This window comes from Erythrolamprus reginae, chromosome 11, assembly GCF_031021105.1.
Source record: "Erythrolamprus reginae isolate rEryReg1 chromosome 11, rEryReg1.hap1, whole genome shotgun sequence".
Taxonomy (NCBI): Eukaryota; Metazoa; Chordata; class Lepidosauria; order Squamata; family Dipsadidae; genus Erythrolamprus; species Erythrolamprus reginae.
This window is the reverse complement of record NC_091960.1, coordinates 6,483,459-6,510,231: the sequence shown is the minus strand read 5'-3', so window position 1 is coordinate 6,510,231 and position 26,773 is coordinate 6,483,459. Positions and strand designations below refer to the sequence as shown.

General features: G+C 38.0%; 3 protein-coding genes across 3 annotated transcripts in view; all 3 read left to right on the top strand.

Annotated features, from left to right (window-relative positions):
• LOC139174328 (phospholipase A2 inhibitor and Ly6/PLAUR domain-containing protein-like) overlaps positions 1 to 7,144 on the top strand; it is a 7,990-nt gene extending 846 nt beyond the window's left edge. The window contains exons 2-7 of the mRNA XM_070764625.1: positions 2,277 to 2,428; positions 2,504 to 2,627; positions 3,495 to 3,620; positions 4,975 to 5,133; positions 5,357 to 5,509; positions 6,126 to 7,144. Coding sequence (XP_070620726.1) covers positions 2,277 to 2,428; positions 2,504 to 2,627; positions 3,495 to 3,620; positions 4,975 to 5,133; positions 5,357 to 5,509; positions 6,126 to 6,286 — 875 coding nt within the window. The 3' untranslated portion in view covers positions 6,287 to 7,144. The remainder of the gene's footprint in view (positions 1 to 2,276; positions 2,429 to 2,503; positions 2,628 to 3,494; positions 3,621 to 4,974; positions 5,134 to 5,356; positions 5,510 to 6,125) is intronic.
• A 3,776-nt stretch (positions 7,145 to 10,920) lies between these two features.
• On the top strand, positions 10,921 to 15,473 carry LOC139174537 (phospholipase A2 inhibitor NAI-like). The gene is made up of 5 exons (XM_070764982.1): positions 10,921 to 11,030; positions 12,916 to 13,032; positions 13,144 to 13,299; positions 13,510 to 13,656; positions 14,565 to 15,473. The coding sequence occupies exons 1-5, from the start codon at positions 10,976 to 10,978 to the stop codon at positions 14,723 to 14,725; spliced, it is 636 nt and encodes a 211-aa protein (XP_070621083.1). The 5' UTR covers positions 10,921 to 10,975; the 3' UTR covers positions 14,726 to 15,473.
• Positions 15,474 to 16,045: 572 nt separating this feature from the next.
• LOC139174538 (phospholipase A2 inhibitor NAI-like) lies at positions 16,046 to 24,305 on the top strand. Its single transcript, XM_070764983.1, has 5 exons — positions 16,046 to 16,625; positions 18,233 to 18,358; positions 22,281 to 22,436; positions 22,645 to 22,791; positions 23,649 to 24,305. The coding sequence occupies exons 1-5, from the start codon at positions 16,571 to 16,573 to the stop codon at positions 23,810 to 23,812; spliced, it is 648 nt and encodes a 215-aa protein (XP_070621084.1). The 5' UTR covers positions 16,046 to 16,570; the 3' UTR covers positions 23,813 to 24,305.
• Positions 24,306 to 26,773: the final 2,468 nt, after the last annotated feature.

Here is a 26,773-nt window from a genome sequence, read left to right as displayed (position 1 = left end):
TAGACATTCAGAAATTAGGTTCTTGCAGACCAGATTATAACAGGAATCTCGGACATAAATGCTAAGATAGCATAGTTTATTTCCATTGCAACATCCTGGGACATACGATCATTATTTGTGACTTTGCTGACCAGCAGCATCAATAGAGGAAAGACAATGTCCTGAACAACCATGTGGTTTAATTAATGACTGCAGTTATTAACTACCATGAGAAGTACAACTCATTTAACAATATTAGCAATAAAATGTCTAAACGTATCTAAAATGTGCCCAAATGCTGCATTACCAGGAATAAAGAGCCAGCCCTAACATCAATAATTATTCAGAATTCATAGACATTCAGAAATTAGTTTCTTGCAGGCAAATGGTCTTAGATTAAATAGTGGGATAAGTAGAAATTGGAATAATGGATTTTTGTGATTCTTACCTGTTTCAGTTGTGGAAATTTGGGGCAAAAATGTTGAGCTATCGTGCTTTGAGACCACAGAATCTATCTATCTATCTATCTATCTATCTATCTATCTATCTATCTATCTATCTATCTATCTATCTATCTATCTTCCTATCCATCTGTCTATCTATCTATCCATCCATCCATCCATCCATCCATCCATTCATCTATCTATCTATCTATCTATCTATCTATCTATCATCTATCTATCTATCTATCTATCTATCTATCTATCTATTAGATATGATCATAAAAATAAATTATCATCATAAAAATAAATTGCTCTGACAAAGGAATCTGCATTCAGTAACCTTTTTCCTTAGAATTTATATCAATAAAGATGTTCTGACTAAAATAGCTCTTTTTGGTCCCTCCTTCCATACTTAAGAAATCGTAATTATCGTTTTATGCATTTTCACTTGGAATCTTTCTCACTAAATTCTACAATCTCCTTCTGCCTGAAGTTTATAGAACACTTCCCTCCTGAACCTTATTTAATCCGTTAAATATGTTAAAGGGTTAAATAAGGTTCAGGAGGGAAGTGTTTTTAATAGGAAAGTGAACACAAGAAAAAGGGGACGCAATCTGAAGTTAGTTGGGGGAAAGATCAAAAGCAACATGAGAAAATATTATTTCACTGAAAGAGTAGTAGATCCTTGGAACAAACTTCCAGCAGACGTGGTTGGTAAATCCACAGTCACTGAATTTAAACATGCTTGGGATAAACATAGATCCATTGTAAGATAAAATACAGGAAATAGTATAAGGGCAGACTAGATGGACCATGAGGTCTTTTTCTGCCGTCAGTCTTCTATGTTTCTATGTTTCTACTAATTCGTTTGCCTTATGGCCTTTTACAGTATCCTCATAACCATGCAATCAATATTCATTCATTCATTCATTCATTCATTCATTCATTCGGGTTTTTTTATGCTGCCCTTCTTCTTAGACTCAGGGCAGCTTACGACATGTTAACTATAGCCCTTTTTAACAGAGCCAACCTATTGCCCCCACAAATCCGGACTCTCATTTGACCCACCTCGGATGGATGGAAGGCTGAGTCAACCTTGAGCCGGTGATGAGATTTGAACCGCTGACCTGCAGATCTAGCAGTCAGCTTTAGTGGCCTGCAGTAGTGCACTCTACCCCCCCCCCCCCTCGGCTCAATTAATTTGCCGCCCCATTCCCAAAGGACTCCAGGAAGGATGGAAGTCTAAGTCGAATTTGAACCAGGTGAGATTCAAACTGCCAAAACGTAGCTTGCAGGTTAAGGGAATTTTGCCCCAAATTACAACTGACCTTGCTATAATTGCTCAATGAATTGTCGAGTTTGTTAAGTTTGTAATATAGTTTTGTATTTGTATTTATTAGATTTGCATGCCGCCCCTCTCCAAAGACTCGGGGCGGCTAACAACAATATAAAAAGACAATGTAAACAAATCTAATATTAAAAATAATCTAAAAAACCCCAATTTAAAGAACCACTCATACCTACAAGCATACCATGTGAGCTTTGGATCGAGAAGGACGCCCAAGTTGCGGACCCTCTCTGAGGGGGTTAGTGATTCCCCCTCCAGGGTAATAGATGGACAGATGGGATTGTCCTTTGGAGGCAAAACCCACAGCCACTCCGTCATATCAGGGTTGAGTTTGAGTCTGTTGACACCAATCCAGACCCCAACAGCCTCCAATCAACATACTGAGAGCATCCTAAGTTAAGTTCCATATAAAGATCTAACTACAGTGGACAGAGGACTATATTTTGAAGTGCCACACCAGAGAGCAGCTACCAAGTTGACCTTTGTTTCCATCTGTTTTGATCTAGGCTTCACAAAATCCCAAAACAGACCCCATGTTACTCAATGTCCTTTTTTATTGATTAATGGCTGCAGACTTTACCAGTCCTTGGTTAGTTTGTTTTGGGTATATTTTCTAAGAAAGCCACTATCTTTCCTAATGGAATTTGACTTCTGCCATGCCTGAGATGACCCTCTCTGCCAGCCAATCATTTGGAATCTTGCGTTCCACCTCCTCCAGCGAGGTCTTTAAAAACATTTCCCCCGTTGCAAAGCTATGCAATTGGTGGCTTCAGGAAAGGAAGTGGAGTTGACTTCTACCAACATGAGGGCTGCTGGAATTCTTGTCTTTTGTGTCTTCTGTTGCATCTTGTCAACAGGTAAGGAATTTAATTCCCTTAAAACAGAAATATAGAAATTTCAGGAGACTTCAGGAAAGGGACGGAAGGCAGGCATGATGAGGAAGCCACTGGTAAATTGTTCTACTACAGGTCGTTCTTGACTTATGTCTGTTTGTTCAGTGGCCATGTGAAGTGACAACAGCACTGAGAAAGGTGACTTACAAATGGTCCAAATGCCTTCAACAATTGCCGTATACCCACAACCGGATATCAAAATTTGGGCATTAGGCAGCTGGCCTGAGTTTACATCCATTGCAGTGTCCTGGGACATATCATCATTATTTGTGACTTTGCTGACCAGCAGCATCAATAGGGGAATACCAGCTGAGCCACCATGTCATTCACTTAATGGTTATAGTTATTAACTACCGTGAGAAGTACAACTCACTTAATGATATTAGCAATAAAATGTCTAAATATATCTAAAATGTGCCCAAATCCTGCATTACCAGGAATAAAGAGCCAGCCCTGATATCAACAATTATTCAGAATTCACAGACATTCAGAAATTAGTTTCTTGCAGACAAATGGCCTCAGCCAGCATCCAAGTGGCTTCTTTAAAATCTGGTCTATGGCATAAATACCAAAAGATGGGAAGATCCAGGTTTCATATGAAAATGTTAGAGGTCTGAGATAATGAATCTCTCCCTTGATCTCAACTTCTCTTCCTTTTCCACACGGTGATCTCATCTCCCACCCTTCCACAGGTCCTCTGCAGGAGAAAACAATAGGAGAGAGATGCTTAGTAAACCAGATTATAACAGGAATCTCGGACATAAATGCTAAGATAGCAAAATATACAAAGTTGATGCTGATCATTGACGTGACTATGTCTTTTATCTGTAGTGACATCTCTAAGGTGTGAGAAATGTGTCAGCTTTGGATCTGGCTGTCCAGAAGGGACTGTGAGGGTGGCGACCTGCAAAAAAAAGGAAACATTTTGTTCTACAACAATTTTTAATTCAACTATAGGTGAGTTGAAATGGAGTTTGTTCTCAAGCGATGCCCATCACTTGATTTCTGCACCATCAAGGAAGAACGGGGACATGTGTCTCGTTTTTGGTATAACATGTACTGTATACATTTATTGCAACATAGACCATTAGAGTTAGAAGGGACCTTGGAGGTCTTCTAGTCTAACCCAATGCTCAAGCAGGAGACACTATATCATTTCAGACAAATGGCAGTTCAGTTTCTCCTTAAAAGCCTCCAGTGTTGGAGCACCCACAAGGTCTGGTGGCAAGCTGTTCCACTGACTTCTAGCATCAATTTATTTTCTGGTGAAGAAACAATCGGTATTCACTGTTATTCCTTTTGGTTATCAATGTCCTTTTTGTTGTTGTTATTTTCTTACCTGCCTTCTGTACAATCCTAATTGATTGATTTAACTTCATACAAATTTTATTATAACAAAGCACTGTATATATATCATATTTAATCTGTTATATCAGAAAAGAAAAAGAAATATTGTTATTGTTCTATTTTAATGTAAACTCTTATTTCTCCTTTTAAACCAATCATAAAAAGAATTCCATGTTTTATAATAATCGGAGTCTTCTTTATTTTTTAATTTAAGGGTTAAAGCATCAGATTCTGCCCAGTCCAAATTTTTTTTAAGTATTAGTGATTCTTCAGGAGGATTGGGTTGCTTCCAGCATTGTGCTATTGCCATTCTAGTTGCGGTCAATATATGCACCATTAAATAATATTTATTTTTATCTATTTTTTTTATCTATAATTATTATTTTACAAATACTTTATACAATTGTAAATCTATTTCCCTAACTACTTTTTAATAAATATGTCTCTTACTATCCTTATCACTACTCATTACTACCTTTTAAATAATAAGATAAGTTAGAAAAATGAAGTATTGATAGTAATAAGATATAAATGTGAGCATTGAAATTTTTGTTATACTGTAAGTTATATACGTCAAAACACAATACCATGTAAGAAATACTCTTATCTCTTTTTTAAATTTATGTACTCCTCCTTTCCTTTCCCCATTTACCCTTTGTTAATTAATAAACTTTATTTTTTAAATGAAATGGTCGTTCGACCCCCAAAGGGCGTCCATTACCCTGGGGGGAGAATCATTGACCCCCTGAGAGAGGGTCCGCAACTTGGGCGTCCTCCTCGATCCACAGCTCACATTAGACCCCCAGGTTTCAGAACCACTGCTCTAAAGCCCATTTAAGCTCATGCCTACTGCTTCAGTGACTCCATCCAGCCACCTCATTCTTTCAGCTGTTCTTCATAGGTTTTACCCTCACTTTGTTTAATGCTTAGTTTTCATCTTCCGTTTTTAAATTCTCTTCTGCAGACAATCTTTTCGATGTCGATGTAATAATACTCAAGGAATGTTCAAAACCTAAGGATTGTTTACTTGACCGCCTGAGCACCACAACAGTAGAGGGTAGATTTCAAAACCTTAGACGTATCTGTTGCCAGTCTGATCTCTGTAATGCAGAACAGTTTGACTGTAAGTATCTGTGCATCAATACAACCTTTTCTAGGGTTTTTTTTTTTAAAATTAAATCTTGTTTTTTGCAAAGATTCTTCAGTTCTTTGATTGCATCTAGGATGGAATTGAACTCACGTATGTAAAAAGAATGTCAACTTGGAGGAGGCTGAGATAGACATTAAAAGGGTTAGTGGTTATCATGAAATTTTGCTAACTGGAATACAGTATTTGCTTTCTACAGTGGCACGTTATGAAACGCGTGAATTAAGTACCCGTAGGTTACAATGCCCAGGCTGCTTTGCACTAGATGCGGATTATTGTGAAGCCAATCAAACTGTAAACTGTGCTGGCGAAGAGGACCAATGTCTTACCTTAACTGGTAGCACACTGACTTGTGAGTAGACATTCCTTCCTTCCTTCCTTCCTTCCTTCTTTCCTTCCCTCCTTCCTTTCTTCTTCCCTTCCTTCCTTCTTTCCTTCCTTCCCTCTTTCCTTCTTTCCTTCTTTCCTTCCTTCTTTCCTTCCTTCTTTCCTTTTTTCCTTCCTTCTTTCCTTTTTTCCTTCCTTCCTTCTTCCCTTCCCTCCCCTTCCTTATTTCCTTCTTTTATTCCTTCCTTCCTTCTTTCCTTCCCTCCTTCCTTCCTTCCTTCTTTCCTTCCTTCCTTCCTTCTTTCCTTCCTTCCTTCCTTCCTTCCTTCTTTCCTTCCTTCTTTCCTTCTTTCCTTCCTTCTTTCCTTCCTTCCCTCCTTCCTTCCATCTTTCCTTCCTTCTTTCTTTCCTTCCTCCCTTCCTTCCCTCCCTCCCTCCCTCAATTTAAAACATAAATCAAGCAAAATGATCTATTTGGAGAAACCTTATCAGTTAATGCAGGTTTTCCAAAGATCTTTATATTTCCCTGATGGCCACAAGAACATCGGAGGCCAAACAGTACAAATAACAAAGAAACAATCTGCATTACTTGATACTAACAATGCTGTAGAATCTCATATGCACCTTTTTCTTATCCCCAGTTAATTTTGCTGCAAAGTACACTTACCAAGGATGCACGACGAAGAACACATGTTCCCACCCTATAGGACCTTCTTTGGAAACCGGTGGGATTATTGTGTACAATGTTACCAAAGTGGAATGCAGAAATGCAACTTTTGCTGAACCTGATGATGATCAGTGATAGCTGGGAAAAGCCACATCTTTCTTGCAATTATTGGAAAATCAATACAAAATGGGAAAGTTGGAGATTAAATAGTGGGATAAGTAGAAATTGGAATAATGGATTTTTGTGATTCTTACCTGTTTCAGTTATGGAAATTTGGGGCAAAAATGTTGAGCTATCATGCTTTGAGACCACAGCTCAATAAAATATGTGTTTTGGATCTTCAAAGTCCACAGAATCTATCTATCTATCTATCATCTATCTATCTATCTATCTATCTATCTATCTATCTATCTATCTATCTATCTATCTTCTATCTATCTTCTATCTATCTATCTATCATCTATCTATCTTCTATCTATCTATCTATCTATCTATCTTCTATCTATCTATCTATCTACCTATCATCTACCTACCTACCTATCTATCTATCTATCTATCTATCTATCTATCTATCTATCTTCTATCTATCTTCTATCTATCCTCTATCTATCTATCTATCTATCTATATCTATCTATCTATCTTCTATCTATCTACCTATCTATCTTCTATCAATCTATCTATCTATCTATCTATCTATCTATCTATCTATCTATTTTGTCTAATGAACAACAATACACAATGAAGGTTATAGAGGTTATACTCGAGTAAAATATGTTAGAGAAAGAATAGAAGTGAAAATTTGGGCGTAGAATATATCAATAAGAGAATAGAGGGATATTATGAGATTAGTATAAGAAGAATAGAATAGAAGAATAGTAGATACGATCACAAAAATAAATATCATCATAAAAATATATTACGGTAACAAAGGAATCTGCATTCTGTAACTTTTTTCCTTAGAATTTATATAAATAAAGGTGTTCTGACTAAAATGGCTCTTTTTGGTCCCTCCTTCCGTACTTAAGAAATCGTAATTATCGTTTTATGCATTTTCACTTGGAATCTTTCTATAATATCTATAATATCCTTCTGCCTGAAGTTTATAGATTACTAATTCATTTGTCTTATGACCTTTTACAGTATCTCCATACCCATGCAATCAAAATTCCTTCCTTCCTTCCTTCCTTCCTTCCTTCATTCATTCATTCATTCATTCATTCAATATGCTGCCCCACTTCCAAAGAACGCTGGAAGGATGAATCACACCCATGACTGGAAAAGTTATAAAATCAGACTTGATTGACTCAGGTGTCTTGCTTAAATTGCAGTCTCAATTGTGGTCATAAGGCAAGGACAATACCTATAGCAGTGATGGTGAACCTTTTTTCCCTCCGGTGCCGAAATTTCATGCACACACGCTATCGCGTCTGCGCGAGTGCCCACACCCATAATTCAATGGCTGGAGAGAGGGAAAATTGCCTCCCCTGCACCTCTGGAGGCCAGAAACAGCCCATTTCCTAACTTCTGGTGGGCCTGGTAGGCCTGTTTTTCACCCTCCCCAGGCTCCAGGAGCCTGGGGAGGTCAAAAACGCCCCCCCGGAGGCCCTCTGGAAGCCAAAAATGTCATCCCAGAGCCTCCAATATCAGCTGGCCGGTGAGTCTCAATTGTGGTCATAAGGCAAGGACAATACCTATAGCAGTGATGGTGAACCTTTTTTCCCTCCGGTGCCGAAATTTCATGCACACACGCTATCGCGTCTGCGCGAATGCTCACACCCATAATTCAATGCCTGGAGAGAGGGAAAATTGCCTCCCCTGCACCTCTGGAGGCCAGAAACAACCCATTTGTCAACTTCTGGTGGGTTTTATAGGACTGTTTTTCACCCTCCGCAGGCTCCAGGTTTTCCTGGTGCCTTGGGAGGGCAAAAACACCCACCCAGAGGCCCTCTGGAAGCTGAAAATGTCATCCCAGAGCCTCCATGTGAGCCGAAAATCAGCTGGCCAGTGAGCACATGAATTCTGGAACTGAGCTAAGGCAACGGCTCATGTGCCAGCAGATATAGCTCCACATGCCACTTGTGATGCCGGTGCCATAGGTTTGCCATCACTGACCTATCCTATATTTGAAGCCTTCCGCTCAATACAAGCTATGCAGGCAAATGATGCCCTCCAGAATATGAAAGGAAACCTTAGCCAGTCTTGTTTTGATAGCTAAACTTGATCTCACACAGGCAGAGTATGATTTTGAATATTTGAATTTCCATTTCTCTGGACTGTCTTTTTTTTATCCAAAGATTTATTTTATTTATTTTATTTATTTTATTTATTTTATTTATTTTATTTATTTTATTTATTTTATTTATTTTATTTATTTTATTTATTTTATTTATTTTATTTATTTTATTTATTTTATTTATTTTATTTATTTTATTTATTTTATTTATTTTATTTATTTTATTTATTTTATTTATTTATTTTATTTATTTTATTTATTTTATTTATTTTATTTATTTTATTTATTTTATTTATTTTATTTATTTTATTTATTTTATTTATTTTATTTATTTTATTTATTTTATTTATTTTATTTATTTTATTTATTTACTCAATCTGTATAATCTGGAGGACAGAAGGAAAAGGGGGGACATGATCGAAACATTTAAAAATGTTAAAGGGTTAAATATGTTAAAGGGTTAAATAAGGTTCAGAAGGGAAGTGTTTTTAATAGGAAAGTGAACACAAGAACAAGGGGACACAATCTGAGGTTAGTTGGGGGAAAGATCAAAAGCAACGTGAGGAAATATTATTTCACTGAAAGAGTAGTAGATCCTTGGAACAAACTTCCAGCAGATGTGGTTGGTAAATCCACAGTAACTGAATTTAAACATGCCTGGGATAAACATATATCCATTGTAAGATAAAATACAGGAAATAGTATAAGGGCAGACTAGATAGACCATGAGGTCTTTTTCTGCCGTCAGTCTTCTAGGTTTCTATGTTTCTATTTATTTTATTTTATTTATTTTATTTATTTTATTTATTTTATTTATTTTATTTATTTTATTTATTTTATTTATTTTATTTATTTTATTTATTTTATTTATTTTAATTATTTTAATTATTTTAATTATTTTATTTATTATTTTATTTATTATTTTATTTATTTTGTCCAATACAAATTGAAAGTTAAAAAGAATAAAAACATGTAGTAGTAAATATCAGGGAAGGGATAGAAGAAGAGATATGAGAATAGAATACATCAATGAAGAGTAGAGGAAAGGATATATGAATGGAAGACAAGATATATAAAATATACGAGAGACAATTGGACAGGGGACGGAAGGCACACTAGTGCAATTATGCTCGCCCCTTACTGACCTCTAAGGAATCTGGAGAGGTCATTCGTGGAAAGTCTAAGGGGAAAATGTTGGGGGTTGACACCACGGAGTGTGAAAGATGTGAAACATGCTTCTACGCATGCCTCTATGGAATTTATGTATTCTTTTTGTGATGTTATGCTTGTTTCTAAAGTTTGGAATTGATCAGACGTGGTAATTAAATCATTCAGTATAGGAAGACATGATGGACAGAAATAAAGAAATGTGGGAGATTTTTGTAGGAAATTAGCTATATTTTTGTTTATTTCCAGGCAGGTATTGTGGACATATTTTGGACACATGTGGCATTTTTTTTGCATTCTTCTTTCTCTTGGGTGGTTTTTTGTAGCATATATCAACTTTCATAGAGGTATCTTCCATTTGGGGGTGTTTATTTATCAACATGCTGAGGGCATCAAATCCTGAGTTAGGTTCCACGTAAAGATCTAACAACAGTGGACAGCAGATTCCTCTTGAAATGCCGCCCAAGGGAGCAACTACCAAGTTGACCTTCCTGTCCATCTGTTTTTTATTTATTCATTCATTCATTCATTCATTCATTCATTCATTTATTTATTTATTGGATTTGTATGCCGCCCCTCTCCGGAGACTCAGGGTGGCTAACAACAACAATAAAACAGTGTACAATAGTAATTTAATACTAAAAACGATTAAAAACCCATTAATATAAAAACCAGACATACATACATACATACATACATACCATGCATAGAATTGTAAAGGCCTGGGGGAAAGAGGATCTCAATTCCCCCATGCCTGATGGCAGAGGTGGGTTTTAAGGAGCTTACGAAAGGCAAGGAGGGTGGGGGCAATTCTAATCTCTGGGGGGAGTTGGTTCCAGAGGGCCGGGGCCGCCACAGAGAAGGCTCTTCTCCTGGGTCTCGCCAAGCGACATTGTTTAGTTGACGGGACCCGGAGAAGATCCACTCTGTGGGACCTAACTGGTCGCTGGGATTCGTGCAGCAGAAGACGGTCCCTGAGATAATCTGGTCCAGTGCCATGAAGCCATCTAGGCTTCACAAAATCCCAAAACTGACCCCATGTCCTGACAAAACCCCTTTTTTATTTGATTAATGTGTACGGACTTTACCAGTCCTTGGTTACAAAATTGGCTTTAGAGGTTAGATTAAGCCCCTAAGAAAAACCAGAGTAAGATGTAGACATGTAGTAAACAAGAGATCAAATCCCCATTTGACCACAGAGCAAAGTTTATTTTGTGTATATTTTCCAAAAAACAAGCAAGCCCCGCTATCTTTCCTAGCGGAATTTGGCTTCTGCCCTGCCTAAAATTACCATCTCTGCCAACCAATCATTTTGGATTCTATGTTCCACCTCCTCCATCTAATTCTTCAAAAACATCTCCCCAGTTGCAAAACTGACCAATTGGTGGCTTCGGGAAAGGCAGCGGAGTTGACTTCGACCAACATGAGGGCTGCTGGAATTCTTGTCCTTTGTGTCTTCTCCTCCATCTTGTCAACAGGTAAGAATTTAATTCCCTTAAAACGGAGACATAGAAATTTCAGGAGACTTCAGGAAAGGGATGGAAGGCAGGCAGGATGAGGAAGCCTCTGGTAATATGTATATTTTATTTTATGTACGTTGAGAGCATATGCACCAAGACAAATTCCTTGTGTGTCCAATCACACTTGGCCAATAAAAAATTCTATACTATACTTCTATACTAAATTGTTCTACTACAGGTCATTCTCGACATTTTATTTTTATTTATTTATTTTTATATATTTATTTCCTCCAATACATAATACACATTGAAGAGAATAGATATGTAGTAATATAAATGATAGAAGAAAAGATATAAAAATATAGAAGAACATATATGAAAGGAAGAAAAGATAAATGAGATAAGGAGAGACAATTGGACAGGGGACGGAAGGCACACTGGTGCACTTATGCACGCCCCTTACTGACCTCTTAGGAACCTGGAGAGGTCAATTGTGGATAATATATATCATATGATAACATATATCTATTTGTTCAGTGGCCATGTGAAGTTACAACAGGTGACTTACAATTGGTCCAAATGCCTTCAACAATTGCCGTATTCCCACAACCAGATATCAAAATTTGGGCATTAGGCAGCTGGAATGACTTTATATCCATTGCAGCGTCCTGGGGCATATGATCACCATTTGTGGCTTTTCTGACCAGCAGCATCAATACAGGAAGGAAAATTTCCTGAACAACCATGTGGTTCACAATGGCTATAGTTATAAACTACCACGAGAAGTACAACTCATTTAACAATATTAGCAATAAAATGTCTAAACGTATCTAAAGTGTGCCCAAATCCTGCATTACCAGGAATAAAGAGCCAGCGTTGATATCAATAATTATTCAGAATTCATAGACATTCAGAATTTAGGTTCTTGCAGAAAAATGGCCGTAGTCAGCATACAAATGGCTTCTCTGACAATTTCAAAATGGGTGAGCAGTGTGGTCGGGCGGTAGGAAAAGCAAGTAGGATGCTTGGCTGCATAGCTAGAGGTATAACAAGCAGGAAGAGGTAGATTGTGATCCCGCTCTATAAAGCTCTGGTGAGACCACATTTGGAATACTGTGTTCAGTTCTGGAGACCTCACCTACAAAAAGATATTGACAAAATTGAACGGGTCCAAAGACGGGCTACAAGAATGGTGGAAGGTCTTAAGCATAAAACTGATCAGGAAAGACTTCATAAACTCAATCTGTATAGTCTGGAGGACAGAAGGGAAAGGGGGGGACATGATCGAAACATTTAAATATGTCAAAGGGTTAAATAAGGTTCAGGAGGGAAGTCTTTTTAATAGGAAAGTGAACAGAAGAACAAGGGGACACAATCTGAAGTTAGTTGGGGGAAAGATCAAAAGCAACATGAGAAAATATTATTTCACTGAAAGAGTAGTAGATCCTTGGAACAAACATCCAGCAGCCGTGGTTGGTAAATCCACAGTAACTGAATTTAAACATCCCTGGGATAAACATAGATCCATCCTAAGATAAAATACAAAAAAATAGTATAAGGGCAGACTAGATGGACCATGAGGTCTTTTTCTGCCGTCAGTCTTCTATGTTTCTATGTTTAAAGCTGGTCTATGGCATAAATACCAAAAGATGGGAAGATCCAGATATCATCTTAAAATGTTAGAGGTCTTAGAGGGCGAATCTCTCCTTTAGTCTCAACTTCTCACATTTCCAAACGCTGATCTCATCTCCCAACCTTCTACAGGTCCCCTGCAGAAAATAACAACAGGGAGAACATGCTTGGTAAACCAGATAATATCAGGAGTCTTGGATATAAATGCTAGGATAGCAAAATGTACAAAGTTGGCGCTGGCCATTGTCGCGACTATGTCTTTTATTTGTAGTGACATCTCTAAAGTGTCAGGAATGCGTTGGCATTCGAACTGGATGTGAAGAATGGTCTGTGAAGGAGGTGGAGTGCAATGAATTTTGTTCTACAACAGTTTTTAATTCTACTATAAGTAAGTTGAAATAATTCTTCCAAACTACAACAGCCAAAAGAGCCTGATTGATATGCATCACTTTGTTTAATGCTGAGTTTTCGTCTTCTGTTTTTAAATTCTCTTCTGCAGACAGTCCGTTGGTTAGCCATTTCATAACCAAGGGATGTTCAAAAGCTGAGGACTGTTTTGATGGCCTCGCCAGCACCACGACAGTACATGGGAGATTTGAGATAGCTAGACGTAACTGTTGCCAGACTGATGTCTGTAATGAAGGACCGCTTCTGTGTAAGTATCTGTGCCTTAATACAACCTTTTCTAGCTTTTTTTTTTTAAAGAAACAACTTGCTTGTTGCAAAGATTCTTTGGTTCCTTAATTCTAATCCAGGCTGGAATTGAACTCAACTTTGTGAAAAGGATGTCAACTTGGAGGAGTCTGATAGACGTTGTTAGTGGTTATCATGAAACTTTGCTAACTGGAATATTTTCTTCCTCCAGTGGAAGATTATGAAACGCTTAAACCAAATGGGTTACAATGTCCAGGCTGCTTTGCACTAGGTGATGACTATTGTGAAGCCAATCAAACTGTAAGCTGCATTGGTGAAGAGGACCAATGTCTTACCTTAAGTGGTGTCACACTGGCTTGTGAGTAGACATTTCCTTCCTTCCTTCCTTCCTTCCTTCTTTCCATCCTTCTTCCTTCCTTCCTTCCTTCCTTCCTTCCTTCTTTCCTTCCTTCCTTCCTTCCTTCTTTCCTTCCTTCCTTCCTTCCTTCTTTCCTTCCTTCTTCCTTCCTTCCTTCCTTCCTTCCTTTCTTCCCTCCCTCCAACCTTCCATCCCTTTAAAAACAAAATAAATCAAAATGATCTATTTGCAGAAACTTTATCAAAGAGTTAATAAAGGTTTTCCAAAGATATTTATGTTTCCAAAGGCCACAAGAACATCAAGGCCATTTATTTGTTTGTTTGTTTGTTTGTTTGTTTGTTTGTTTACTTATTTACTTACTTACTTACCTACCTACCTACCTACCTACTTATTTATTTATTTATTTATTCAGTTATTGGTCGAACAATTATAGGCTGATAATTTGTACAAATTAAACATTAGATAAGTAATGACAAAAAGTAACAAAAGAAGACAACAGGACAGGGACGGTAGGCACAATGGTGCGCTTATGCACGCCCCTTACAGGCCTCTTATAAAGGAGGAGAGGTCAATTGTACATAGTCTAAGGTTAAAGGTTTTGGAGTTAGGAGTAGAAACCACAGAATCAGGTAGTGCATTCCAGGCGTTCATTACTCTGTTGCTGAATTTTTTGCAGTCAAGTTTGGAGCGGTTAAAATTTAGTTTAAATCGATGTCGTGCTCGTGTGTTGTTGCGGTTGAAGATGAAGTAGTTGTTAACAGGTAGGACATTTTGGTATATGATTTTGGAACAGAAATGACAGAGTTGTAAGTTGTCTAAATCAAGAATTTCAAGTAAAAGAAACAATCTGCATTTCTTGATACTAACAATGCTATAGAATCTCATATGCACCTTTTTCTTATTCCCAGTTAATTTCATGGAAAAATACACTTACCAAGGATGCACCACGAAAGGCTCATGTTCCCACCCTGCAGGACCTTCTTTGGAAACCAGTGGGATTATTGTGTACAGTGTCACCAAGCTGGAATGCAGAAATGCAACTTCTCCTGAACCTGATGATGATCAGTGATAGTTGGGAAAAGCCAAATCTTTCTTGCAATTATTGGAAAATTTGTATAAAATGGGAAAGTTGGAGATTAAATAGTGGGATAAGTAGAAATTGGAATAATGGATTCTTGTGATTCTTATCTGGTTCAGTTGTGGAAATCTGGGGCAAAAATGTTGATCTATCTATCTATCTATCTATCTCTCTTTCTCTCTCTCTCTCTCTCTCTCTCTCTCTATCTCTCTCTATCTCTCTATCCATCTATCATCTATCTTCCATTATCTATCTATCTATCTATCCTATCTATCTATCTATCTATCTATCTATCTATCTATCATCTCTCTCTCTCTCTCTATCTATCTATCTATCTATCTATCTATCTATCTATCCATTTCACATCTATCTTCCATTATCTATCTATCTATCTATCTATCTATCTATCTATCTATCTATCTATCTATCTATCTATCTATTTATCTATCTAATTATCTATTTTGTCCAGTGTACAATGATACACAATGAAGGTTATAGAGGTTATACTCGAGTAAAATATGTTAGAGAAAGAATAGAAGTGAAAATTTGAGCGTAGAATATATCAATAAGAGAATAGAGGGATATTATGAGATTAGTATAAGAAGAATAGAATAGAAGAATAGTAGATACAATCATAAAAATAAATATCATCATAAAAATAAATTACTGTAACAAAGGAAGCTGCATTCAGTAACCTTTTTCCTTAGAATTTATATCAATAAAGGTGTTCTGACTAAAATGGCTCTTTTTGGTCCCTCCTTCCATACTTAAGAAATCCTAATTATCGTTTTATGCATTTTCACTTGGAATCTTTCTGACTAAGTTCTATAATCTCCTTCTGCCTGAAGTTTATAGATTACTAATTCATTCGTCTTATGGCCTTTTACAGTATCCCCATACCCATGCAATCAAAATTCATTCATTCATTCATTCATTCATTCATTCATTCATTCATTCATTCATTCATTCATTTAATATGCTGCCCAAGACTCATTTATACCACCAGGCATGGGGGAGTTGAGATAGCTCTTCCCCTTAGGCCATTACAAGTTATGCATGGTATGTTTTTGTGTATGTTTAGTTTTATAATAGGGGTTTTTAGTTGTTTTTTTATTATTGGATTGTACATGCTGTGTTTATTATTGTTGTTGGCCACCCCGAGTCTGCGTAGAGGGGCGGCATGCAAATCCAATAAATTATTATTATTATTATTATTATTATTATTATTATTATTATTAATAATCAACTTTCGTAGAGGTATCTTCCATTTGGGGGTGTTTATTTATCAACATGCTGAGGGCATCAAATCCTGAGTTAGGTTCCATGTAAAGATCTAACAACAGTGGACCGCAGACTACCTCTTGAAATGCCGCCCAAGGGAGCAACTACCAAGTTGACCTTTGTTTCCATCTGTTTTGATCTAGGCTCCACAAAATCCCAAAACAGACCCCATGTCCTGACAAAAGCCCTTTTTTATCTGATTAATATGTACAGACTTTACCAGTCCTTGGTTACAAAATTGGGTTTAGAAGTTAGACTAAGCCCCTAAGAAAAAAACAGAGTAAGGTGTAGACATGTAGTAAACAAGAGATCAAATCCCCATTTGACCACAGAGCAAAGTTTATTTTGTGTATATTTTCTTAAAAAAAACAAACCCCGCTATCCTTCCTAGTGGAATTTGGCCTCTTTCCTGTCTAGGATTACCATCTCTCCCAGCCAATCATTTTGGATTATATGTTCTACCTCCTTTAGCTGATTCTTCAAAAACATTTCCCCAGTTGCAAAACTGAGCAATTGGTGGTTTCGGGAAAGGCAGCGGAGTTGACTTCTACCAACATGAGGGCTGCTGGAATTCTTGTCCTTTGTGTCTTCTCCTACATCTTGTCAACAGGTAAGAATTTAATTCCTTTAAAACGGAGATGTATAAATTTCAGGAGACTTCAGGAAAGGGATGGAGGGCAGGCAGGATAAGGAAGCCTTTGGTAAATTGTTCTACTACAGGTCGTTCTCGACATTTTATTTTTTTTAATTTATTTTTATATATTTATTTTGTCCAATACATAATACACATCGAAGAGAATAGATATGTAGTAATATAAATAAAGAAAAGGATAGAAGAAAAGATATAAAAGTATTGGAGAACATATATGAAAGGAAGAAAAGATAAAGGAGATAAGGAGAGACAATTGGACAGGGGACGGAAGGCACACTGGTGCACTTATGCACGCCCCTTACTGACCACGTAGGAACCTGGAGAGGTCAATCGTGGATAATATATATCATATGATAACATATATCTATTTGTTCAGTGGCCATGTGAAATTACAACAGGACTGAAAAAGGTCCGAAGCCTTCAACAATTGCAGTATTCCCACAACCAGATATCAAAATTTGGGCATTAGGCAGCTGGCCTGAGTTTATATCCATTGCAGCATCCTGGGACATATGATCATTATTTGTGACTTTGCTGACCAGCAGCATCAATAGGGGAATACCAGCTGAGCAACCATGTCATTCACTTAATGGCTATAGTTATTAATTACCACAAGAAGTACAACTCATTTAACAATATTAGCAATAAAATGTCTAAACGTATCTAAAATGTGCCCAAATCCTGCATTACCAGGAATAAAGAGCCAGCCCTGATATCAATAATTATTCATTTATTTTTATTTATTTATGTTGTCCAATACACAATGAGGGTTTTAGTGGGTATATGTATATCTATATACACATAGTAAAATGCATGATGAAGTTTATAGAGGAGATACTCATAGTAAAATATATCTAAGAAATAATAGAAAAGAAGATAAAATAATAGAACATATCAATGAAAGAATAGAAGAAGAGATATAGGAATAGAAGAAAGGTATAGGAGATATAGGAGAGCAATAGGACAGGGGACGGAAGGCACTCTAGTGCACTTCTACTCGCCCCTTACTGACCTCTTAGGAATCTGGATAGGTCAACCGTAGATAATCTAAGGGTAAAGTGTTGGGGGTTTGGGGATGACCCTATGGAGTCCGGTAATGAGTTCCACGCTTCGACAACTGGGTTACTGAAGTCATATTTTTTACAGTCAAGTTTGGAGCGGTTAATATTAAGTTTAAATCTGTTGTGTGCTCTTGTGTTGTTGTTCAGAATTCATAGACATTCAGAAATTAGGTTCTTGCAGACAAATGGCCTCAGTCAGCCTCCAAATGGCTTCTTTTAAATCTGGTCTATGGCATAAATACCAAAAGATGGGAAGATCTAGATATCATCTTAAAATGTTAGAGGTCTTAGAGGGCGAATCTCTCCCTTAGTCTCAACTTCTCTAACATTTCCACATGGTGATCTCATCTCCCAACCTTCCATAGGTCCCCTGCAGAACAAAACAATAGGAGAGACATGCTTAGTAAACCAGATTATAACAGGAATCTCGGACATAAGTGCTAAGATAGCAAAATATACAAAGTTGACGCTGGTCATTGACATGACTATGTCTTTTATCCGTAGGGGCATCTCTAAAGTGTAAGGAATGCGTTGGCCTTCGAAATGAATGTGAAAAATGGTCTGTGAAGGAGGTAGAGTGCAAAGAAAAGGAAACATTTTGTTCTACAACAGTTTTTAATTCTACTATAAGTAAGTTGAAACGGAGTTTGTTCTCAAGCATGCCCATCACTTGATTTCTGCACCATCAAGGAATAACCTGGACATGTGTGTCACTGTTTTATATAATATATAGTGTATACATTTATTAGAACATAGACCATCGGAGTTAGAAAGAACTTTGGACTAGACATACCCAGTTCCTGTAACTGTTCTTCACAGCAAAATGTAACTTGTTCCATTACGATTTTGATTTTTATTACTGTTGTGAGATGCCCCGAGTCTTCGGAGAGGGGCGGCATACAAATCTAATTAATAATAATAATAATAATAATAATAATAATAATAATAATAATGATAATACCTTTGAAAAATGTTCGTAAACTTCAGATCGTGCAGAATGCAGCTGCGAGAGCAATCATGGGTTTCCCCAAGTATGCCCATGTTACTCCAACACTCCGCAGTCTGCATTGGTTGCCGATCAGTTTCCGGTCACAATTCAAAGTGTTGGTTATGACCTATAAAGCCCTTCATGGCACTGGACCAGATTATCTCAGGGACCGCCTTCTGCCGCACGAATCCCAGCGACCGGTTAGGTCCCACAGAGTGGATCTTCTCCGGGTCCCGTCAACTAAACAATGTCGCCTGACAGGACCCAGGGGAAGAGCCTTCTCTGTGGCGGCCCTGGCCCTCTGGAACCAACTCCCCCCAGAGATTAGAACTGCCCCCACCCTCCTTGCCTTTCGTAAGCAACTTAAAACCCACCTCTGCCGCCAGGCATGGGGGAATTGTGATCCTCTTTCCCCCTAGGCCTTTACAATTCTATGCATGGTATGTATGTACGTATGTTTGGTTTTTATATTAATGGATTTTTAATCATTTCTAATATCAGATTACTATTGTACACTGTTTTATTGTTGCTGTTAGCCGCCCCGAGTCTCCAGAGAGGGGCGGCATACAATCCAATAAATAAATAAATTAATAATAATAATAATAATAATAATAATAATAATAATAATAATAGGTTTTACCCTCCAGTCCCTAATCATCCTTGTTGCTCCTCTCTGCATTCTTTCCAGAGTCGCAAAATTTTTGCTGATGTATGTCACCTGTCAATCAACAGTAAAATGCTAACATTTAGCCTCTAGGCTATCCTAAAACATGATTGAATTGGGAACTTTCCTTCAATGACTTCTATCAGAGATTCATTAAGGGACAGTAGGAGAAGTCCAATGTTATTTGCCAGATGTAATTTTTTAAAGTTACCTGCCTTGACATTGATATATACATGAGGACAAGGGTGAATGCAACACATATCCTGGTGAAGCAACCTACACTTTGCCCTATTGAATGTTTACCACAAATTGGAAGCTAAACAGAAGGCGCTTACTTTATTTTGTCACAATGCAAAATTCATTGCTCTGAAAAGCTCCAAATTCTGCCGTTTCCTGGGTTTAAATGTTTTTTTGGGGGGGGGAAATAAATCTCCCACGGTGTCAATATTTATGTGAAAGACAGTGAGGTTTAATAATTCAGGCTAGGATTAGGAGCCAGAATATCAAAATTATTGTACTTCCTCAGTTGCAGAAGTTTAAAATGTCCAGTTATTCTCTGCAGAAACTAATATTTTTTTTATTTTATTTTATTTTATTTTATTTTATTTTACTTTACTTTACTTTACTTTACTTTACTTTACTTTACTTTATTTTATTTTATTTTATTTTATTTTATTTTATTTTATTTTATTTTATTTTATTTTGTCCAATACATAATAATACACAATGAAGGTTATAGACGATATAGTAGAGAAGAAATACGAGATATAGGAGAGACTATAGGACAGGGGATGGAAGGCACTCTAGTGCGCTTATGTATGCCCCTTACTGACCTCTTAGGAATCTGGAGAGGTCCACCGTGGATAGTCTAATGTTGGGGGTTAGGGGATGATACTACAGAGTCCGGTAATGAGTTCCACGCTTCAACAACCCGATTACTAACGTCATATTTTTTACAGTCAAGTTTGGAGCGGTTAATGTTAAGCTTGAATCTGTTGTGTGCTCTTGTGTTGTTGTGGTTGAAGCTGAAGTAGCCTTTGACAGGCAGGACATTGCAACATATGATCTTGTGGGCAATACTTAGATCATGTTTAAGGCGTCTTAGTTCTAAGCTTTCAAGACCCAGGATTGTAAGTCTAGTTTCATAGGATATTCTATTTCGAGTGGAGGAATGAAGGGCTTTTCTTGTGAAGTATCTTTGAACAGTTTCAAGGGTGATAATGTCTGAGATGCGATAAGGGTTCCAAACAGATGAGCTGTATTCGAGGATGGGTCTGGCGAAAGTTTTGTAAGAAATGTGCTGGGTTAGAAGCAGGGCAACTCAGCCACGGAAATTAAGAGTTGGGGTCAAACTTTCACAGCCCAACTAACCTTAGTGGTTTTTCAGAGTAACAAGTGGAAGTGCTAAGAGCTCCTAAACAAAATTGTATATATTTTATAAAGTGAAATACACACAAATATTTAGCTATATTTAGCTACCTGGCAGCGGACCAGATTACTTGCGGTACCGCCTTCTGCCGCAAAAATCCCAGCGGCTGATAAGGTCCCACAGAGTTGGCCTTCTCCACGTCCCATCGACCAGACAATGTCGTCTGGCGGGACCTAGGGGAAGAGCCTTCTCTGTGATGGCTCCGACCCTCTGGAATCAGCTCATTCTGGAGATTCGTATTGTCCCCACCCTCCTCACCTTCCGCAAGACACTTAAGACCATCTATGTCGACAGGCATGGGGCTGCTAGATCATGCCCCCTTCTTCTCTGAAAGTTAAATGTTATGTGTGGATGTGATTGAGTAGACTGACTATTTTTTATATAATGGGATTTTAGTTTACTTTTTTAAACTATTAGATTTGTATACATATTGTTTATATTACATGTTGTGAGCCGCTCCGGGTTCTCGGAGAGGGGCGGCATAGAAGTCTAAATAATAATAATAATAATAATAATAATAATAATAATAATAATAATAACAACAACAACAACAACAACAACAACAACAACAACTGCTTCTTTGTAATCCCAGGAGACAGCAGAATTGAGGAGAAGCAGTTAGAGAAATTAGTGAAATATGAAGATCTGAAAATCGAGCTGCAACGACTCTGGCATAAGCCAGTGAAAGTGGTCCCAGTGGTCCTTGGCACGCTGGCCGCAGTACCAAAGGATCTCAGCGGAGACTTGAAAACCATCGGAATTGACAAAATCTACATCTGTCAATTGCAAAAGGCTCCTTTACTGGGATCGGCAAACATAATTCGCTGCTACATCACGCAGTCCTAGGTGCTTGGGAAGCGCCCGACTGATGATGAAATATGAAATCCAGCATAGTGATCTTGTTTGCTGTGTTGTACTGATAATAATAATAATAATAATAATAATAATAATAATAATAATAATAATAATAATAATAGTAATAGTAATAGTAATAGTAATAGTAATAGTAATAGTAATAGTAATAGTAATAGTAGTAGTCGAGTAATATTAATAGTAGTAATAGTGATAGTAGTAATAGTAATAATAATAGTAGTAGTAGTAGTAGTAGTAGTAGTAGTAGTAGTAGAGGACTAGTAGTAGTAATAGTAGTAATAGTAATAATAGTAATAATAGTAATAATAAGAATAATAAGAATAAGAGTAAGAGTAAGAGTAAGAGTAAGAGTAAGAATAAGAATAAGAAAAATAAAAATAGTAATAGTAATAGTAATAGTATAGTAATAGTAATAGTAGTAATAGTAGAGGAATAGTAGTAACAGTAATAATAATTAATAATAATAATTAATAATAATAATAATAATAATAATAATAATAATTCTTCCAAACTACAACAGCCAAAGGAGCATGATTGATATGCATCACTTTGTTTAATGCTGAGTTTTCGTCTTCTGTTTTTAAATTCTCTTCTGCAGACAGTCCGTTGGTTAGCCATTTCATAACCAAGGGATGTTCAAAAGCTGAGGATTGTTTTGATGGCCTCGCCAGCACCACGACAGTAGATGGGAGATTTAAAATAGTTAGACGTAACTGTTGCCAGACTGATGTCTGTAATGAAGGATCACTTCTGTGTAAGTATCTGTGCCTTAATACAACCTTTTCTAGCTTTTTTTAAAAAACAAACACTTGCTTGTGGCAAAGATTCTTTGGTTCATTAATTCTAATCCAGGCTGGAATTGAACTCAACTTTGTGAATAGATTGTCAACTTGGAGTGGTCTGATAGACGTTGTTAGTGGTTATCATGAAACTTTGCTAACTGGAATATTTTCTTCCTCCAGTGGAAAATTATGAAACGCTTAAACCAAATGGGTTACAATGTCCAGGCTGCTTTGCACTAGGTGATGACTATTGTGAAGCCAATCAAACTGTAAACTGTGTTGGTGAAGAGGACCAATGTCTTACCTTAAATGGTAGCACAAGGGCTTGTGAGTAGACATTTCCTTCCTTCCTTCCTTCTTTCCTTCCTTCCTTCCTTCCTTCCTTCTTTCCTTCCTACCATCTTTCCTTCCTTCCTTCCTTCTTTCCTTCCTTCCTTCTTTCCTTCCTTCCTTCCTTCCTTCCTTCATTTTTTCCTTCCTTCCTTCTTTCCTTCCTTCCTTCTTTCCTTCCTTCTTTCCTTCCTTCCTTCTTTCCTTCCTTCCTTCCTTCTTTCCTTCTTTCCTTCCTTCCTTCTTTCCTTCCTTCCTTCTTTCTGTCCTTCCTTCTTTCCTTCCTACCATCTTTCCTTCCTTCTTTCCTTCCTTCCTTCTTTCCTTCTTTCCTTCCTTCCTTCCTTTTTTCCTTCCTTCCTTCTTTCCATCCTTCCTTCTTTCCTTCTTTCTTTCCTTCCTTCCTTCTTTCCTTCTTTCCTTCCTTCCTTCCTTCCTTTTTTCCTTCCTTCCTTCTTTCCTTCCTTCCTTCTTTCTTTCTTTCCTTCCTTCCTTCCTTCTTTCCTTCCTTCCTTCTTTCCGTCCTTCCTTCTTTCCTTCCTACCATCTTTCCTTCCTTCCTTCCTTCCTTCCTTCTTTCTTTCTTTCCTTCCTTCTTTCCTTCCTTCCTTCTTTCCTTCTTCCTTCCTTCTCTCCCGCCAACCCTCCCTCCTTTTAAAAACAAAATAAATCAAAATGATCTATTTGCAGAAACTTTACCAAAGAGTTAATAGAGGTTTTCCAAAGATATTTATGGTTCCATAAAGGCAACAAGAACATCAAGGCCAAACAGTACAAATAACAAAGAAACAATCTGCATTTCTTGATACTAGCAATGCTATAGAATCTCATATGCACTTTTTTCTTATCCCCAGTGAATTACATTGAAAAATATACTTACGAAGGATGCACAACGAACGACTCATGTTCCCACCCTGTAGGACCTTCTTTGGAAGCCGGTGGGATTCTTATGTACAGTGTCACCACCAAGCTGGAATGCAGAAATGCAACTTCTCCTGAACCTGATGATGATCAGTGATTGTTGGGAAAAACCAAATCTTTCTTGCAATTATTGGAAAATTTGTACAAAATGGGAAACTTGGAGATTTAATAGTGGGATAAGTAGAAATTGGAATAACAGATTCTTGTGATTCTTACCTGACTCAGTTGTGGAAATTTGGGGCAAAAATGTTGAGCTATCATGCTTTGAGACCACAGCTCAATAAAATATGTGTTTTGGATCTTCAAAGTCCACAGAATCTATCTATGTATCTATCTATCTATCTATCTATCTATCTATCTATCTATCTATCTATCTATCTATCTATCTTCTTTCTATCCATCTGTCTATCTATCTATCTATCCATCCATCCATCCATCCATCCATCCATTCATCTTTCTATCTATCTATCTAGTAGATACGATCATAAAAATAAATTATCATCATAAAAATAAATTGCTCTGACAAAGGAATCTGCATTCAGTAACCTTTTTCCTTAGAATTTATATCAATAAAGATGTTCTGACTAAAATATCTATTTTTGGTCCCTCCTTCCATACTTAAGAAATCGTAATTATCGTTTTATGCATTTTTACTTGGAATCTTTCTCACTAAGTTCTATAATCTCCTTCTGCCTGAAGTTTATAGATTACTAACTCATTCGTCTTATGGCCTTTTACAGTATCCCCATAACCCTGCAATCAAAATTCCTTCCTTCCTTCCTTCCTTCCTTCCTTCCTTCCTTCCTTCACTCACTCACTCACTCACTCACTCATTCACTCATTCATTCATCCATTCACTCATTCATTCATTCATTCACTCACTCACTCACTCACTCACTCACTCACTCACTCACTCATTCATTCATTAATTAATTAATTAATTCATTCATTCATTCATTCAATATGCTGCCCCACTTCCAAAGAACACTGGATGGATGACTGGAAAAGTTATAAAATCAGACTTGATTGACTCAGGTGTCTTGCTTAAATTGCAGTCTCAATTGTGGTCATAAGGCAAGGACAATACCTATACCAATGATGGCGAACCTTTTTTCCCTCCAGTGCCGAAAATTCATGCACACACGCTATCGCATCTGCACGAATGCTCACACCCATAATTCAATGTCTGGAGAGACGGAAAATTGCCTCCCCTGCACCTCTGGAGGCCAGAAACAGCCCATTTCCCAACTTCTGGTGGGCCTGGTAGGCCTGTTTTTCACCCTCCCCAGGCTCCAGAGGTTTTCCTGGAGCCTTGGGAGGGCAAAAGTGCCCTCCTCCCCTTCCCGGTGGCCCTCTGGAAGCCAAAAATGTCATCCCAGAGACTCCATGCAAGCCGAATATCAGCTGACCGGTGAGCACATGAACTCTGGAATTGATCTAAGGCAATGGCTCGGGTGCCAGCAGATATAGCTCCGCAGGCCACTTGTGATGGGTGGGGCCAAGATGGGCAGCATGCGAGTGACAAATGGAGCCAAGTTGGTGATGCAGTGTGTCCCCCTCCCCCCCTCAAGCATATAGTAGGTCCATGGTGGGTTCTACGGGAAGGGTGCACTATTTGGACTGGAAGTCGTTGCTCACAGTCACTCATGCCCTCATCACCTCGAGGCTCGACTACTGTAACTACATGGGGCTACCTTTGAAGAATGTTCGGAAACTTCAGATCGTGCAGAATGCAGCTGCGAGAGCAATCATGGGCTTTTCCAAATATGCCCATGTTACACCAACACTCCGCAGTCTGCACTGGTTGCCGATCAGTTTCCGGTCACAATTCAAAGTGTTGGTTATGACCTATAAAGCCCTTCATGGCACTGGACCAGGATACCTGCGAGACCGCCTTCTGCCACACGAATCCCAGCAACTGGTCAGGTCCCACAGAGTTGGCCTTCTCCGGGTCCCGTCGACTAAACAATGTTGTCTGGCGGGACCCAGGGGAAGAGTCTTCTCTGTGGCGGCTCCGACCCTCTGGAACCAGCTCCCCCCAGATATCAGAGTTGCCCCCACCCTCCTTGCCTTTCGCAAGCTCCTTAAAACCCACCTCTGTTGTCAGGCATGGGGGAATTGAAATTTTCCCTTCCCCCTAGGCTTATAGAATTTATACATGGTATGTTTGTTTGTATGATTGGTCTCTTAAATTGGGGTTTTTTAGATTATTTTTTAATATTAGATTTGTTACATTGTCTTTTTTATTGTTGTTAGCCGCCCTGAGTCTTCAGAGAGGAGCGGCATACAAATCTAATAAATAATAATTATCATTATCATTATCATTATCATTATCATTATCATTATCATTATCATTATCATTATCATTATCATTATCATTATCATTATCATTATCATTATCATTATCATTATCATTATCATTATCATTATCATTATCATTATCATTATCATTATCATTATATAGTGTGGGTCCATGGTGGGTTCTACGGGAAGGGTGCAATTTGTGGCATGGCGTTTGGACAATGACACCTCTGAGATGAGATGGGGACCTTAAGTGGCTTGGGGGTGTACCAGGCACCTGGTGTTGGACATACAGAGGTGCCTGCACTATGGTACATGGGGGAGCAGGGGAGGTTCAGTTGTTGTGACCTTTCCCCTGCCATGGCAGTAAGGGGTGGAAAATTGGAAGCAACAGAAACTGTGTGATCTCCTTTGGGCCGGGCGGACCGCTCCCTGCTATGGTTACAAGGCTAGATCGGCCCGGATGTGGACACGAGATGCCCTTGGGGCTCACCCACCGCATGTCCAGAGACGACAACCTGGGTGGGTGAGCCTCCCCACACGCATGGGCCTGGCTAGGAGCATGGGAGGGTCAAGTTTAAGTTCATAGAAACATAGAAACATAGAAGACTGACGGCAGAAAAAGACCTCATGGTCCATCTAGTCTGCCCTTATACTATTTCCTGTATTTTATCTTAGGGTGGATCTATGTTTATCCCAGGCATGTTTAAATTCAGTGACTGTGGATTTACCAACCACGTCTGCTGGAAGTTTGTTC